Here is a 16,227-nt window from a genome sequence, read left to right as displayed (position 1 = left end):
ATGAGTCTGAGGGTGGGGGGGAGTGCAATTGTTTCTGATAAGAGGGTGGACTTGGAGTGGAGGTGGCGGGGCGAGCATGGCTGGTTCCCTAGGACCTGGGCACCTCGGAGGAGGGACCGCAGCAGCACACTGCTGGAACTTTCCCTCCTGCGATCGCTCGGAGAGTTTTCCGGGACCAGCGCCCCACCCGGGGGCTTGGCGGTCGCCAAGGGAGCGGGGAGCGGAGGCTGCGGAGCGTCGGGGCGCGCGTTCCCACGACCTGGGGGCGGGGGTCCCAGCGGGGCGGCCGGCACCGAAGGGGAGGGCTTGAGACAAGGGGGGCAGAGAGCGAGAGGAAGCCCAGGCCGGAGCTTCGAGGGGGATGGGGAGGGGGCGTCCACTGGAGGCCCGAGCTTCCAGGGGGGTTGGGGGTCCGCAGGGGTCGGAAGCCCACCTTGCAGGAATACGTATGTCGCGTCGGGTCCACGTTGAGGATCTCCTCCACAGTGCCGGTGAGCACCACGTTCGCCTCCTCCTCCCGCCGTTCCAGCGCCCGCTCCGGGCAGGTCCCGCCGGCGCGGGGCAGGACGCTGGCGGCCACCAGGAGTAGCAGCAGTGGCCGCAGCGGAACCGGGCCAGGAGTGGAGGGGCCCGAGCCGCACGGCCGCAGGCTCGCCATGGTGCGGGCCCGGAGCAGGCGCCGAGGACAGCGGAGGGCGGCTGTGGAGCGCGGGGCCGGACCGCGCCGCGGACCCGACTGGATCGGACTGGGCGCAGAGAGCTCCGGGAGGCGGCGGCGGGAGCACTGGCGGCGCGCGGACGGCGGAGGCGGGGCTGGGCCCCGGGAAGCACCGCCTCCCCCACCGGACTGCCCCCCGGACCGCCCCACGCCCTCCGACCCGCGCCGGCCGCGAACAAAGCGCCCGGACCGCGGCGCCGGGCGGGGGCCGGGGCTCACTGGGCTGCGGCGCTGCTAGCGGCCGCCCCTCCCCCGCGCGCGCCCAGTCCCCCGCCCCCAGTAAATGCGGCTGGACTCGGGTTAAAGCCTAATCGGGAGGCGACGTGACGGGACTTACAAGGGGCTCGAGGCGGCGCCGGGGCTGGGAGCGGCCGCGGTGGGTGGACCGTTGCCAGACCCGCGCCCCGTGTGTCCCCCGACCCGCGGTAGCATCCAGCCAGGTTACCCTGGGCCGCCTCGTAAGAGAAGGAGGTTTGGACAAGACCTGGGGTGTCTTTGCCCCCGCCCCCCTCCGGGCCCGTCAAGGTAGAGGGGCGGCCCCAGCAGGCCGCGCCCCCCGGCTGGTGGAGGCTGATGCGGGCGGGGGCTGCGGTGATTGGTCAGGACGCGGCGCAGCCCGCCTACTTCCCCGCCCGGCGCGCTCACTGCAGAGCCGAGGGCGCCTCCAGCTGTCCTGCGGCGGCAAGCTCTGGGCCCGCCCGGCCGGCCGGCCACGCCCCCTGACCAGCCCCCCTCTCAGGCTTTGCCTGGACGTAAACTGAGGCCTGAGAGTCCAAGGTAGGGAATGGCCTAGCTGAATATAGAAAGGGGAGGAGAAGAGACCCCAGTGCACCCCTCAACTGAGCCAGCCACAGAGCTCAGACTCAGAAAGGTGAGTTGGACCGAAGGGATTCCCCCAGGGAAACCATCCCAGCTCCAGCCCTGGTGAGAGGCTCGGGAAAGGTGGATGGTGTCCAGGAACTGTGCTCACACTGGGATCAGCCATTCCACCAGTACAGGAGCCAAGGCTCCAACCAGGAGAGCCCCCACCCCACCCTGCATGTATCCATATACCTACAGTTAGGTGCATGGCACAACCAGACCAGACAGGGGTATCATAGTCTAGTCTAACGCCCTGGGGTTTGAGGGGCTGAGGGCTTCTCGTGGCCATGGACTGTGGCTCAGCGAGGGGGCATCCCCCTGTACTCCCTCAGTTCTTGCACAGTTTACCAGAGCCCAAGGCTGGGCTGGTTCACAGAGACTCTGGGACATTGGTACAGGAGGAGAAGGCAGAACAAGCATCCGGTAAGGAGTGTACTAAGTGTACCTGCATCTGGGACAAGTGCATCTCTCCAGACCATGGGAGCTTCCCCTTCCAGGGCCCACAAATCAAGGAAGAACTTATTCCCCCAGGACTGTTGGAGCTCCTCATTGCAGTGACCCCTGAATTTTATACAAGCTCATCCCCCTTGACCACAGAAACCCACCCGTTCCCCCAAAACTCATTGTCATCAAGTTGATTTGGACTTCTAGAGACCGCATAGGTCTGAGTAAAAGGGTTCCCAACGTACCCATCTTTACCAAAGCAGGGTACCACATCTTTCTCCCACAGAGCAGCCAATGTGTTCACACTGATTATCTCGGCTACCAGCTATCTCTGAGTCACAGTCTGGACAGGGTCATCCTCTTGGACTGTGGAAGCGCCCTAATCCAGTACTTTTATTTAGGATAAGCTTGTCCCCCTGGATCGTGGAAACTCTCCCCATTCTAATGCCCCCCAGGCTGGGACAAGCGAATCTGCTTGACTCCCCACACTGTTGGCCATGCTCCCTCCACCCCACTAGCTGCCTCCCCCCCCACCACACACACACACACACACACACACACACACACACACACACGCACACACTCTTCTGGATGATTCTGAAGCAGCCTTGAGGGGTGGATCCTGGCTCTGTTGGGCAGCTCAGCCCTGATCAAGCCCAGACACTTCCCCAGACCTGGCTAGTTGGTTCTGGAGTGTCAGGACACCTCCAGGTCACTTAGTGTGGACCTGCCTCCTTCACAGCCGCCAGGTGGGCAGGAGCTTACTCACCTGCATGCACTCCAATAAATGTACCTCTTTTGGCCTCTTTAAGCCCTGGTGGTGCTGTCAGGTAAGCGTTGGATTGCTAATCACAAAGGCTGAGGTTCAAAACCACCTGCCACTCCACAGGAAGAAGACGAGGCTGCCCGCCCCTGGAAGGACATACACCTTCAGAAACCCTAAGCATCTAAATTGCCTCGATGGCTGTGGGTTTGTGGCCACTTTAGAAGGTATTTTCTCAAATGGTGTAGGATGGTCTTCAGTTACTTCACTGACTTTTGAGCCCGCCCACCTCTGAGTGTAAAACACTTGTCCTTTACCCTGGTGCCCCGTTGGCCACTGTCATGAGGCGCCTGGTCATCCCCAGCTACCCTGGGTCTCCGACGCGACCCCATCAGCGGAGCAGTGGTGAGAAGGAGGGCAGGTCAGAGAGACCGTCAAAGGCAGAGCAGGAAGCCAACTGTTTCTTCACATCCGTGTTTATTACTGCTGCTGGATGCTCACAGATCTGAGTGGAGACCCCTCTCCAGGTGCTCTTGAGGACCTGTCCCTGCCACCCCGAAGCCGCAGATTCATGAACACTGTGCACTCGGGGGTGAGGCCGTAGTCCCCCAGCCGCTCCCAGTTATCCATGGGCTTTCCCTCGAAGGACAGGTAGAAGTGGTCTGTTTGCACATGCTCCTGCTTGCTGATTTGCTGCATCAGCTGGGCCACGGTGTCAGTCAGGTGGATGTTGTAGGACTTGACCCGACCCTGGTTATTGTGCACCAGGATGCTCATGGGTTTGCAGTCCTCTACTATCAGCAGGACCACGCTGCCCGGGCCCAGACCCTGCTTCACAAGGGGGACCCCATCCTGCAGCACCTTGCCTTCCGGGTGGCCCAGCCGCTGCTGGAAGGCAGGCACACCCATCATCTTGGAGACCTGCTTCTTCAGGTCCGACAACAGCATGGATTCCGTCAGGGACACCGAGACCTCCTGCCCGGTCAGCATCCTCACCGTCAGGGACCAACCCTGCATATGATCAAGGGACTCAGGGACTGGGCATCACGCCTGGGCTTCCCCCTCCCCACCCAGGAACCTAGGGCTGGCCAAGGGCAAACTCTGGGGAGCCAGAAAGCCTGCCCTTCCTGTCCCTCCTCCCTACCCAGCCTGCAGAGGACCCTGAAAGAGAGGTATTGAGAGAAAGTGGGCCAGCGGCCCTGCCATCCTAGCCCCTTCCTTGCTAAGATGCCACACTTTGTGTGGCGCCCCCAAGGAGGATTCGGGATTGCCATCTGGGTGAGATCCAAATCCTGGCTCATTCCTGGAAGGGGGGAAGCTGAGCTCTGAATGCCTTGGAGCATATTGGAGCCAGCAGGGGCCCACCCTCAGGAGGGGCCCCCGAGTGGGAAGGGGTCAGAAGAACAGCAGGTACCAAGCCCACCTGCCTCCCATCTCCAAACCGGACTCACCATGGCTGTGGGTTCCAGTGCTGAGTACTTAGCAATCACAGATGAGTGTGCTTGCTCCTGGCGCTCACCTCCTCTTACACACACCCCTCCCTGCAGCCCTTGCTTCTTATTAGCTCCAGACAGCACACGTGACCCGGGCGGGGGTGGCATCTCTGAGAGGAGCTAGCCTGAGACCCATCAAATGCTTTCAGTTTCAATTTCCTTTTCCCAAGCCTGGCCGCAGAGTAAGCGACTGAAACAAAACTAACCCCAGGAAACAGGGGGGCGGGGCCGGCGCTCAGCTGCATCTTCTGGGACCCAATTCATGCGCCCTCCTGCCTTCACCCTCATTCCCACGATGGGCCTTCAGAAACCCCCTAGATGCCTAGTCCTTAACAGGTGCATAAGTGTCACCAGGGTGAGCTGATAAATGACTGGAAAATCTTGTTTTCAGTTTACTGATTTACAAATGTCTTCCATCGCTAGCATGGCCATGGTTAACTCAGAAAGGACAGTCACCTCCATTGATCTAGGACAGCAGTTCTCAACCTGTGGGTCACGACCCCTTTGAGGGTTGAACAACCCTTTCACAGGGGTGGCCTGATTGATTCCTAACAGTACCAAAATGACAGTTATGAAGTAGCAATGAAAACAATGTTCTGGTTGGGGGGGTCACCACATGAGGAACTGTCTGAAAGGGTCACAGAATTAGGCAGATTGAGAACCACTGAGCACAATGTGTGTTTACATTCCTCCTGAATGGAGAGATGTGGCTCTTATTCTCCACACCCCCAAAATTCACTCAGGCAGCATGACCCAAGGGCAAAGCTCAGAGGGTTTAGGAAGGAAAGAGGAGCTGGGGAAACAGAAAGTGAGCTCAGTGGTGATACGTCATCGAGGAATGGCAGCAAGATGGGTGTGACTTGGGGAACAGAAAGTCAATCTGCTCTGGGCGCTTTCCGGATGCAACGTAAGAAAATTAACTCTTTGAGAATGATGATGGCAACAAATGTACATATGTGCTTGACTGAATGGATGAATTGTGATAAGAATTGTGCAAGCCCCCAATAAAATAATTTTTTTAAAAGAAAATTAACTCAAGGATACCAATAGGAAAGTGAAACTCAACATATGGAATGGAAGAGACTACTGTTGTATTCTCTGTTAAGAAATTAATATCCAGTTTATAGACAGAACTACAACTCAATAACAACAACACACAAACAAGCCTCCAAAAGAAGTGGGCAAAGGATTCAAGTAGGTATTTCTCCAAAGAGGATGCACAAAGGACCAAGGAGCCCTTGAGAAAGGTGCTCAGCATCATTAGTCATGAGAGAAACAGAAAGCCAAGCCACAGTGAGACACCACATCACACACACGGGGACACAAATCAAAAATCGGTGTTCCTGAGGCTCTGGAGAGCCTGGGACCCTCACGCTGCTGGTGGGAGCGTCCGATGGTGCAGCCACTGTGGCAAAGAGGGTGGAGTTGTGTCGTAAAGTTAAACGCAGCATTGCCAGGAGACCCAGGGCTTTGGCTCCTGGTTATTAGAGGGGGCTCCAAGAAGTGCATGGAAAAAATCCATTCCCTTTTACCTTGCAAATCCGGCTAGACCACAGGATGTACGCTGGTACAGATAGGAACTGGAAACACAGGGAATCCAGGGGGATGGTCCCTTCAGGACCAGGGGTGTGAGTGGCGATACTGGGAGGGTAAAGGAAGAATGGGTTGACAAGAGGGAACTGATTGCAAGGATCTACATGTGACCTCCTCCCTGGGGGATGGACAACAGAAAAATGGATGAAGGGAAACGTCGGACAGGGCAAGATATGACAAAATAATAATGTATAAATTATGAAGGGCTCATGAGAAAGGGGGAGCGGGGAGGGAGGGGGAAAGATGAGGACCTGATGCCAAGGGCTTAAGTGGAGAGCAAATGTTTTGAGAATGATGAGGGCAATGAATGTACAGATGTGCTTGACACAATGGATGTATGCATGGATTGTGATGAGTTATATGAGCCCCCAATAAAACGATTAAAAAGAAAATGATTTGGATTAAGAGCACAAACGTGGGGGGGGGAAGTGCTCTATGAAACACCCCCTCAGCCACCCCACCCCACCCCTCCAAAATCTCATGGAACACCAAAAGTATTCACCCTCCAAAACAAACATGGATGTTTCCTTTCCTTGATATTATTATTATTCTAGTTGTTATCTTGCTTCTCTTGCGTCACTGCTACTGGTATTATAAAGAGAAACATGACACATATTGAAACAAAATGCAAAAGTCAAAGTTCTGCCAAGTTCCCCCTCCAGGGAGCGACTCACACCAAGTGTTCAGACTCATTTCTTTTCCTAGTGCTGGCCTAGATTCTAGCGCCTTGCTTTGGGTTAGCTGCTGTACCCCGTCTCCACCAATCACCTGCCTGCTTTTGGCAGGAGACGTAAACTCAAAGGTTTTAAAGAGATATATTCACAAAGGTGGCTGACCTGCCAACCTGTAGGGGCAAGAGGAGGAGGAGGGAAGTCTGGGGAGGCCTGGAGTGAGGTCTCCCTGGGTAAAGACTCAGTTCCCTCTGGACCCGGGGTCAGTCTCCCTGCTCAGAGATCCTCACAAAGTGACTGTGCATCTTTCTTCTGGAAAGCCAGCCTCGCCTGCCAGACGTGTATGGGCCTGTGTACACACACACACACACACACACACACACACACACACACACACACCCCTCATCTTACCCTGAGATGCTGTCCCTCCCACATAGGGACTGAGAGCCTGCCTTTATTGTTCTTTCTTTCTTTCTAAAAGATAGGGGAGGGGTTGGTACCACACCAAGAGATGGGGCTCCTGTCTCCCCATCTCTCTACCTAATCCTGCGCCCTCCAGGGTCCAGAGAAAGCCTCCAGCCCATTCCCAAAGCAGCTCTTTCGTCCTCTGTGAGCCGGAGTGTGTCTGAGCAGGGTGAGCTACACAGAGGGCCGAGGCAGGCGGAACCAGAGGCCAGGAGGCCCCTTCCCATGATAGTGCCTGGCAGGGATGGACCTCATGCTGGTGTTGTTAGCCTTGCTGGCTAGTGTCTGGGTTCCCCTGGAGTCCAACCCCTCCCCTTCCACAGGACTCAGCTTGTCTGTCACCCTCCCCTCCCCTCCCCTTTATCCCCACCTTCCAGTCCCATCTGATGACTTCTGACACTCTTGGGCCTGGGTCACAGCTTAAAGGACACCACCAGGTGACAGCCATGCAGCAGGATACTCCCACAGGCCTACTGACAGGGGCAAGTGAGGCCTGTGAGACCCCCAGGTGCTTCCTTAGAGAGCCAAGGGATAGGGAGGGGGCAGGCATGCATCTGGAGGGGCGGGGGGGCTGGATGAGATGTATCCCTAACCAGCTCTTTCAGAAAGTGGCTTTGAACTAAAGGTGAGTTCATTTGTTTGTAAAAACATTTTGGTCTGGCTCGAGTGATTTTTAAATGGTTGTGAGGGACAGGATTGGCTCTTCCATCTCACTAGTGGTGCTGACCCCAGGCTAGACTGCTGACGTCTAATCGGCTTTATAAAGAAGAATGTGGCTTCAGGATTGGAGGAAGGCTTATTCACAAAAACCTGCTGGCATGGATGACATCACCTTGCTTCCTCAGAGTGAGGAGGACCTGAAGCCCTCGCTGGCCAAGATCAAGCATGCATTCTTCAGTGTGTTTTGGGACTCAGTGACAAGAAGGCCCAAGTCCTTGAAACTGGACCAGGAGGTGACAGCATGATCCACGGAGACAAGGTTGAAGTCGTGAAGGATTTCCTCTTGCTTGCATCCACACGGAAGCAGCAGTCACGAGATCAAAAGACCCACTGCACTGGGCTCCGCTGCTGCCCAAAAGCTCTTTAAAGTGTTGAAGAAAGGGCTTAAAAAAAAAAACCCAATGTTTTGAAGATGATGGTGGCAGCATCTGTACAAGTTCACTTGCTACAACTGATTTATGGACTGTTATATCTCTAAAAGTCCTCAATAAAATGATTAAAAAATAAAATCAGAAGGAATACTAGTGCCCCCCGCCCCCCCCCCCAATAAAACCTAAAAGCGTTGAAGAGCAAGGGTGTCACTTTAAGGACTGAACTGCACCTAGGTCAAGCCACGGTTAGTTTCCGTTTCCTCTGATGCACGTGACTGTTGGGCAACGCCTAAGGAAGATTGCCGGAGACTCTGACACCTTTCCCCTCTGACCTCAGGAGAACAAGGGCATTTCTCTGAAGACAGGCAGCCAGGTGCTCCTCAGAGACTCGGCTCCGTCTCCCACAGGTTGTGCATGCTCGTGAGACAGGCCAGTCTTTGGCGAAGGGCTTCATGTTCAGTAGAGGGTCGGGGACACAGTGGCTGCAACCATGAGCGGAAACACGTCACTTATGAGGATGACAGGGGACCGGGTGGTGTTTCTTTCTATTGAACACGGGGTTACTGTGAGTCAGAACAGACTCAATGGCGCAACCGAACAACAAGGGACCGTAAGCCCTACTCTCTCTGGTCGGGGACAGGTGGAGGGAGTTTGCCAGGGAGGAGGGCAGGCTACCGAAGGCCTATTGTTCAAATCCAAGGGGGGCAGGACTAGAGCTGAGCCATCGCCATCGTGGGGGTCATGTGGACGGGGCTTGGGCAAGCCCAAGGACTGGGCCACCCCAGGGCAGGGGAGGGGGAGGCAGAGACATGGGGACATGGGGGGTAAGTGGCCCCTGCCATCAGAGACATCAGGGGCTGAACTCTCACCCCAATCCTGTGTGGTCGGCCCTGCAGCTCCTCACAGCGGTCTGGGCTGGGGACTGGGTTGCGCCTGTGTTGTGGGGATGAACTGGATAGAGAGACAGCAGGAAGAGGCCTAGGCTGTCCTGAGGCGGAGCGGGCAGGAGAGGGGACGCTAGAAAGTGCCCTTTGAGGGGGGTGGGGGGAGGAGGGAGGGAAAAAAGGAGGAGCTGATCCCAAGGGCTCAATGAAAAGTAAATGTCTAGAAAAAAACTATGGATACAATTGATGTAGGATTGGTACCAAGGGTTGTAAGATCTCCCAATAAACTTATTTATTTTTCTCATTGATGCAGTATTTTATTTTCTTAGAAATTCTTTTTTTTATTTAATCATTTTTTTTAACAATTTATTGGGGCTGATACAATTCTTTTCACAGTTCATACATATACATACATCAATTGTATAAAGCACATCTGTAGTCTTTGCCCTAATCATTTTTTTCGCTTTTCTTCTTTTACATTTTATTAGGGACTCCAACAACTCTTACCACAATCCATGCATATACATACATCAATTGTATAAAGCACATCCATACATTCCCTGCCCCAATCATTCTCAAGACATTTGCTCTCCACTTATATTTAATCATTTTATTGGGGCTCATACAACTCTTATCACAATCCATACATACATCAATTGAGTAAAGCACCCTTATATATTCATTGCCCTCATCATTCTCAGAATTTGCCTTCCACTTGGGTTCCTGGAATCAGTTCGTTTTCCTTTTTGTCCCTCCCCCTAAAATGATTTTTTTTTTTAAAAAGGAGAAGAAATTTCAGATGCCCAGGGGTAGAACTTATCAGAACTATCAGACAAGGCCATCAACGTAATGTGTGACTAAGCAAAGTTGTTTACCTCGATGTATAAAAATCCTACCGGGTGGCAGACACAGAGAGAACACCGCACCACTCTGAGCTCTCCGCCAGTAAAGTGAGCCACCTTTGATGTACATTATGTTAGAATATATACTGACTATAAAATGCACTGTCCCTTTGATGAATAAATGTGTGAATTCAGCATCAAAATTAAAAAGTGACCTTTGAGTCAAGAGGCAGCCAGGTAGAGCTGGCATCCTGGAGGGGTGTGTCAGGCAGGGTCTCAGCTGCACACAGGCCCCGAGGCAGGCATGAGCCTGCATGTGGGAAGCCTCCGGGCTGTGGGGGAGAGGACACAGGAAGAACACTGTAGGAGTGGAAGGAAAGGGTGTGCTCAGCTCACACAGGCCAGGGCCTGGCCTAAGGACCAGAGGTGGGGCTTCTCAGGAGAGGGGGCTTGGCAACATTCTCTGACAGCTTTGGTGTCTCCAAAGGAGCCCCTGGAGTCAGAAACAGGCAGGGCTTTCTGCTCCCGGAGAGTTACAAACCCATCTGTGCAGGGGGGGAAATAGGGCCAGCGTGCTCCTCAGAGGCAAGGCTGGCCAGACGTGGCCTTACACACTTTGGACGTCTTGTCAGGAGAGGCCCCGAGAAGGACCTCATCCTTGGTGAGGTGGAGGGGTGGCGGAACAAGGAAGGCCCTTGAAGGATGGCTTGACCCCATGGCGGCCTCGACGGGCTCAGGCATCGGAACCATGGTGAGGCTGGCGCAGGACCAGGCGGTGTTTCCTTCTGTTGTGTACAAGGTCGCTCTGGATTCGGGGGCACCTAACAACAACAACATCAGCGTATCGTCTCAGAAACCCGCACGAGCACTTATGCCCTGTCCCACATAGAGGGTTGCTATGAGCCCTCATCCTCTCCATGCCAGCGAGTTTGGTTGTAAGTTGACCCGCCAGAGGAACGGGTGGGCTGGGAGCAGGACAGGTAGGAGGCCAGCAGAGGTTGTCCAGGACGGGCGAGGAACGGGGTCCTCGATGTGCAAGACCCTCTGGAAGCTCCTCCAGGGCAGCGGTTCTCAACCTGTGGGTCGTGACCCCTTTGGGGGTTGAACGACCCTTTCACAGGGGTCACCTAAGACCATCAGAAAACACATAAATAGTTCACAAGATATCATTACATCTTGTTTTGTGATTAATCACTATGCTTTAATTGTGTTAAATGGATGTTCAATTTGTAACAATGAAAATACATCCTGCCTATCAGATATTTACATGCGATTCATAACAATAGCAACATGCCAGTGATGAAATAGCAACGAAAATAATTTTATGGTTGGGGTCACCACCACATGAGGAACTATATGAGAGGGTGGAGGCACTAGGAAGGTTGAGAACCACTGCCCCAGGGGGACAGGGACAGCTGCCCTGCCTGCAGGGACACAGGCAGCTGACTGACAAAGCTCCTCCCCTATAGGACAGGCTAGCCTGGCCTGCCCTACCCAACCTGCAGGCCCCTGGAATGTGGCGGGAGTTGGACTGTCTGAATTCCAGAGTGCCAGTCTCAAGAGCCCTGACAGCATCCTCTTCACTTGGGGACTTTGGTCTGAAAGAGCCATAGGGAGGCAGGCAGAGGGGGAGGTGGCAAGAGAGGAGGAGGGCAGCCTCCAGGGCAAATATGTGCATGATGTCACTGTCAGTAACTCCAGCCCAGGTGGAATTACCTCAGCCCGCACCCAGAGGACACACAAAACAAATGAAAGGCTGGATACTGGTTTTTAAACAGATAGTTGGGATCTATCTAGCACAGCCATGGCTTTGTCACGTGGACAATGAGTGGAGAGGGCAAGGGAGGAGACACAGGCTGAGCAGATAAGTGACTGGTGATAGGAGAGGCAGGGCACTGGAAGGTCAGGGTGAGGTCTCAGTGGGTCTGAGATTAGGGCTGTCAGGTGGGGCAGGGCCGGATGTGCGCGGGTTCAGGAGGCTGAGGACCATCATCCCACCCCCTGTACATTGGGAACCACCAGGCCTAACCCGCCCTGATATTGAAGGGCGCCTCCTGGGGAGGCAAGGCGGCTTCCAGTGAGATTGCCAGCCAGGTTCTGGGGGTGGGGGAGAGAGAGGTCACGAAGTGCTCTGGAGCAGCGGTTCTCAACCTGTGGGTCGAGACCCCTTTGGGGCTGAAGGATTCTTTCACAGGGGTCGCTTAAGACCATCAGAAAACACATATTTCCGATGGTCTTAGGAACCAAGATCCCGTTCTTCTGTCTCCAGGAGGGCCCGCCCACATGCAGATACTCCCACATAAGAGTACCCTGCGTGAAGACTGTTACCCAGGCTACACAACAAAATTTCAGCTGCTTCCCAGTTCAGACTAGACCAGAACATGCACACAGGTATAGAAAGTGCTGGGAGCTCACCACACACAGAATCCAGGAGTGGGAATGGTGATGTCAGAAGGGTAGAGGAAACAGGGGGAGGAAGGGAGAAAGGGGAACCAATCACAATGATTGATACATAACCATACACCCCTCTACAGGGGGAAGAACGCAGAAAACATGGGGGAAGGGAGAGAGCAGTTCATGTGAGAGATTAAAATAATAACAATGTACAATCTATCAGGGGGTTAAGAGGGTGGGGGAGGGGTAGAAGAAAAAAAAGAGCTGGCACCAAGGGCTCAATAGAAAGTAAATGTCGTGCTTGCTTCGGCGGCACATATACTAAAATTGGAACGATACAGAGAAGATTAGCATGGCCCCTGCGCAAGGATGACACGCAAATTCGTGAAGCGTTCCATATTTTTAAAAAAAAAAAAAGAAAGTAACTGTCTAGAAGAGAATGAGGGCAACATACGTACAAACATGCCTGCTTCAACCGATGCATGGATTGTGATAAGAGTTGTATGAGCCCCAATAAAATGATTTTTTTAAAAAGACAAAGTTTCACTTATTTGTCATTAGAAATAAATATTTCACAATATAGAATTACATCTTGTTTTTGTGATTCATCACTATGCTTTAATGATGTTCAATTTGTAACAATGAAAATACATCCTGAGGGGGAGGGGAACACATCTTTTTTATTTTTTTAAACACATCTTACATATCAGATATTTACATGATGACTCATAACAATAGTAAAATTACAGTGATGAAGGAGCAACAAAAATAATTTTATGCAAAAAAAGGAAAGAAAATAATCTTATGGTTGGGGGTTACCACAACATGAGGAACTGTATGAAAGGGTCATGATATTAGGATATTAGGAAGGTTGAGAACCAATGCCCTGGAGGGAAGGGGAAAAAACACTTCCGGGCTTCCTTGGTTGGGGGGGCAGGGGGAGTAGCAGAATGGGAGCCTGGGTGGTGTGGGGTCACACCACGGGGCACCTGAGAGGGGGCAGCACCCAGCAGATGGACGCAGGGGCTGGAGCTGGAGGAGTCCCTGTCATCCTGGGGGCTAGGTAAATGACAATGTCCAACATGTGCCTTGATGGGGCATGGTGACCCTGCTGGGGCTGGGAAACCCCCTCCGGCCTGCCTGTAAACCGGGAGGTGCTTCCTGTGTCCATGGTGGGGACTAGAGGGTGGCCCGTGCCCTGAGTCTCAGCGCCCCTCATCCCACTGTCCCCTGAGCACCTTCGGCCATGCTCTCTGACTCTCAGGACATTTCACAGCCCAAGTCCCAGGTCCTGGGGAGCCCAGGGGACCGTGTCAGCCTCGGTGCCTGCTTTGGTGCCTTCTGCCCCATCCAAGACCACCAGCCCTGGCAGGAGGGGGTGGGTGGTGGATGTCTTTGGCATCGCTGATCCAACAGAGTCGATGGAGATGGTGCTGGGTGGCGGGGAGTGGGGGTGGGGTGCAGGGAGAAGAGCACAGAAATCTGGGGGTGGAGAGAGAGGGGCTGGCACGGAGTGAAGACCCAAGGGACACGGACAGAGAGAATGTTGGGGTGTGAAATGCTTGTCACGGCGTCTGGAGGTGGAGCCCCAAGGCTAGGCTGAGAGAGGACCCTGTCTTTTCCACGGTGGGGGCTTGGCTCTCCTGCCCCTGGCCTTCCCTCAGCTGTGAGCAGTGTCCCTGCAGAGGTCCCCCGGACACCACCATGTAGGTGTGGTCCCTGAGGGACCGGTGGCTCCCATGAAGCACTCAGCAGTGGGTGCTGGGCAGTGAAGCCTTGGGAACAACAAGAAGAAAAGGGAGACCATGACGAGATAAAGCCCTAAGATAGTCCTTTCCTGCTGCCGGGCACCCAACAGCCCCAAAGCGAATGGGGAGCAAGCACTTGACTCTGTGAATCAAGAACCAGAAGGGGGCACCCAGCAAGGAGGACTGGTGTCAGGGCACCCGTTATGGGTGCCCTGGCTGGGAAGACTTGATGGAGCCGAGGCCAGCAGCTGAAACCATCTGGAAGTGTCTTATCTCCTCTGGGCCCGCCAGCCAGGTGAGTCAACTCCATGTACGTCTGGCTCCTTCCTGTATCCCCCCCTGGGCTTCCTCATAGCATGGCCACTGGTCTGGCCCCAGGACAAAGTGACATGCCCCTTCAAGAGGCAGCTCTGAAATAATAATATTATGTACCACGCTTGAGGCCCACACAAGAGGAGGGGGCAAAGTTCCACCCCCCAGGGAGGGAGGGACAGTTGCGACAGGGACCAGGGTGAGTCTGCCTTGGGAGATGCTGGGGTAGGAGTAGCAGCAGGTCTCAGCACAGAGCCTGCTTCAGCAAAGAGGGCCCCCAGGTGTGAGAGCAGAGGAATGAGGTGCAGGGACATGGAAAGCTGGGTGTGGCCCCGAGAGAGGGACAGATGGGGACATTAGTGAAGACCTCCAACAAGCTCACCTATCTCTAACCTAGAGAGGCCCCTGGCAGGTCCTGGAGACCCAGAGGCAGAGCCCCCAGCGGTGGGCTCTTCGGGGTGGGGGCCCGTCTTTTTCTAGCAAGAATCCGAGATGAACCTAGTCCGCTCTCAGGCAGGGGCAGGAAGTAACCCTGGAGGAGGCAGGTCTTCCCTGGATCACCCCACCCTCTGGCTCCCATTTCCCTAGGACTATCCCGTAGTTCTTGGTGTGTCAGGCACCATCAGCATGCTACATGAACAGAAAGGGAGGCCAGGGTTCAGACAAGCTCCAACAACCCAACAGCAAGGGAAAGAAGAGCCCAGAAGGAAGTTTCACCTGCCACCCCCCCTCTCAACTTCTGCTCCAGCTAGTCTTGGTGTGAAGCGGGGGCAGCTCAGTTAGAGGCCACCAGACCCCGTCTCACTGCCCACCTGAGGGTGAGATAGGCAGGAGGCCCAAGTGGTAGCCTACCCCAGGCAGGAGCCCAGACAAGCAAGCCTTCCCTGCAAAGGAGGAGGTGCCGGTGCCCACTAGGGGGCACTGGACGTTCCCACAGCCTGGGGGAAAGGGGGGCGGATTGAGAAGGGCAAGGGGGAATCAGCCCTCCCGGGCTTTCTGTAAGCTGCAGAGACCCTCTGCAGACCCCTGCCTGCCCCCAACAACTCTCCAAGGTTCTCACACCCAGGGGACCAAGAAGAGAGTGACAGACATTCCTCAGTGGGTGGCAATTAGGCACATGCCAGGCTTAAGAGCACTCCTTTACAGGGTGGGGTTGTGGGTAGGGCCCAGGCTACCCCTGTCCCTCCCTGGACATCCCTGGAAGCCCTGCGGAGGGACTAACTTTGGCCCAGGATCCCAGAGAGCTTCCTGGAATCAAGGTGGGAACTTTTCAGGGGACCAGACCCCGACAATAGAGGATGGGAGGAGGGAAGCTTTGGGATGGGGACTTGGGGGGGCAAGGGCCCTGGGCACGGCACCCCTGCCTATCACTGCCCCATAGTGCCCCTTACGAGCCTGAGACTACTTCTTCCCTCTGGGGCCTCCCTCAAAACTGCCCGCTCACCCTGAAGATGCTTCCTCAAAGAAGTCTTCTCAATCACCTCCTCCAAAGAAAGGTTTGTTGGTTTTTTTTTTAAACAAAAAAACCTGTTTCCTGACCCTGTCCCTTCTAACAATCCGGATTGTTTGTGTACTGTCTGCCGGATTAGGCATCCCAGGGATAGGCTCAGTAAACATTCATTGAACACTGAGGGCAGCTGGAGACCACCCCCAACCCCCTGCACTTAAAAGACCAGAGTCCCCAGCCCCCTCCTGCAAAGCAATTCAGAATGAAAACAGCTTCAGTGAGAAAACAGCACAAGGAAGTCCCCAAAGCCCTGGGGTTTCCCACTGTGCTGCTTGGAAACTTCAAACCGAAACACTGTGGCCATGGGGTCTCCAGTGAGTGGGAATGACTTACTGCAATTGCCTCCCGCTCCAAGCCAAACAAAAGCCAGACTCCTGCCATTGAGCTCCTGCTGTCTCCCAGAGACCCTCGAAGACAAACAAGGAACAGTTCAATCAAAGC

General features: G+C 54.5%; 2 protein-coding genes and 1 non-coding gene across 3 annotated transcripts in view; 1 reads left to right on the top strand and 2 right to left on the bottom strand.

The window, feature by feature from the left end:
- The window catches only part of AGRN (agrin), a 32,723-nt gene extending 31,810 nt beyond the window's left edge, over positions 1–913 (bottom strand). The window contains exon 1 of the mRNA XM_075549584.1: positions 434–913. Within this exon, the coding sequence (XP_075405699.1) occupies positions 434–658 (225 nt within the window). The 5' untranslated portion in view covers positions 659–913. The remainder of the gene's footprint in view (positions 1–433) is intronic.
- Positions 914–3,244: 2,331 nt separating this feature from the next.
- Positions 3,245–4,346, bottom strand: ISG15 (ISG15 ubiquitin like modifier). The gene is made up of 2 exons (XM_075537983.1): positions 4,238–4,346; positions 3,245–3,797 (listed from the first exon to the last, which is right to left on the bottom strand). The coding sequence occupies exons 1-2, from the start codon at positions 4,238–4,240 to the stop codon at positions 3,267–3,269; spliced, it is 534 nt and encodes a 177-aa protein (XP_075394098.1). The 5' UTR covers positions 4,241–4,346; the 3' UTR covers positions 3,245–3,266.
- An 8,170-nt stretch (positions 4,347–12,516) lies between these two features.
- On the top strand, positions 12,517–12,623 carry LOC142438140 (U6 spliceosomal RNA). Its single transcript, XR_012782570.1, has one exon. It is a non-coding gene; the product is annotated as a U6 spliceosomal RNA (small nuclear RNA).
- The last annotated feature ends 3,604 nt before the right edge of the window (positions 12,624–16,227 follow it).

This window comes from Tenrec ecaudatus, chromosome 1, assembly GCF_050624435.1.
Source record: "Tenrec ecaudatus isolate mTenEca1 chromosome 1, mTenEca1.hap1, whole genome shotgun sequence".
NCBI lineage: Eukaryota > Metazoa > Chordata > Mammalia > Afrosoricida > Tenrecidae > Tenrec > Tenrec ecaudatus.
The sequence above is the reverse complement of the archived record's forward strand: the minus strand, read 5'-3'. Positions and strand labels throughout refer to the sequence as shown.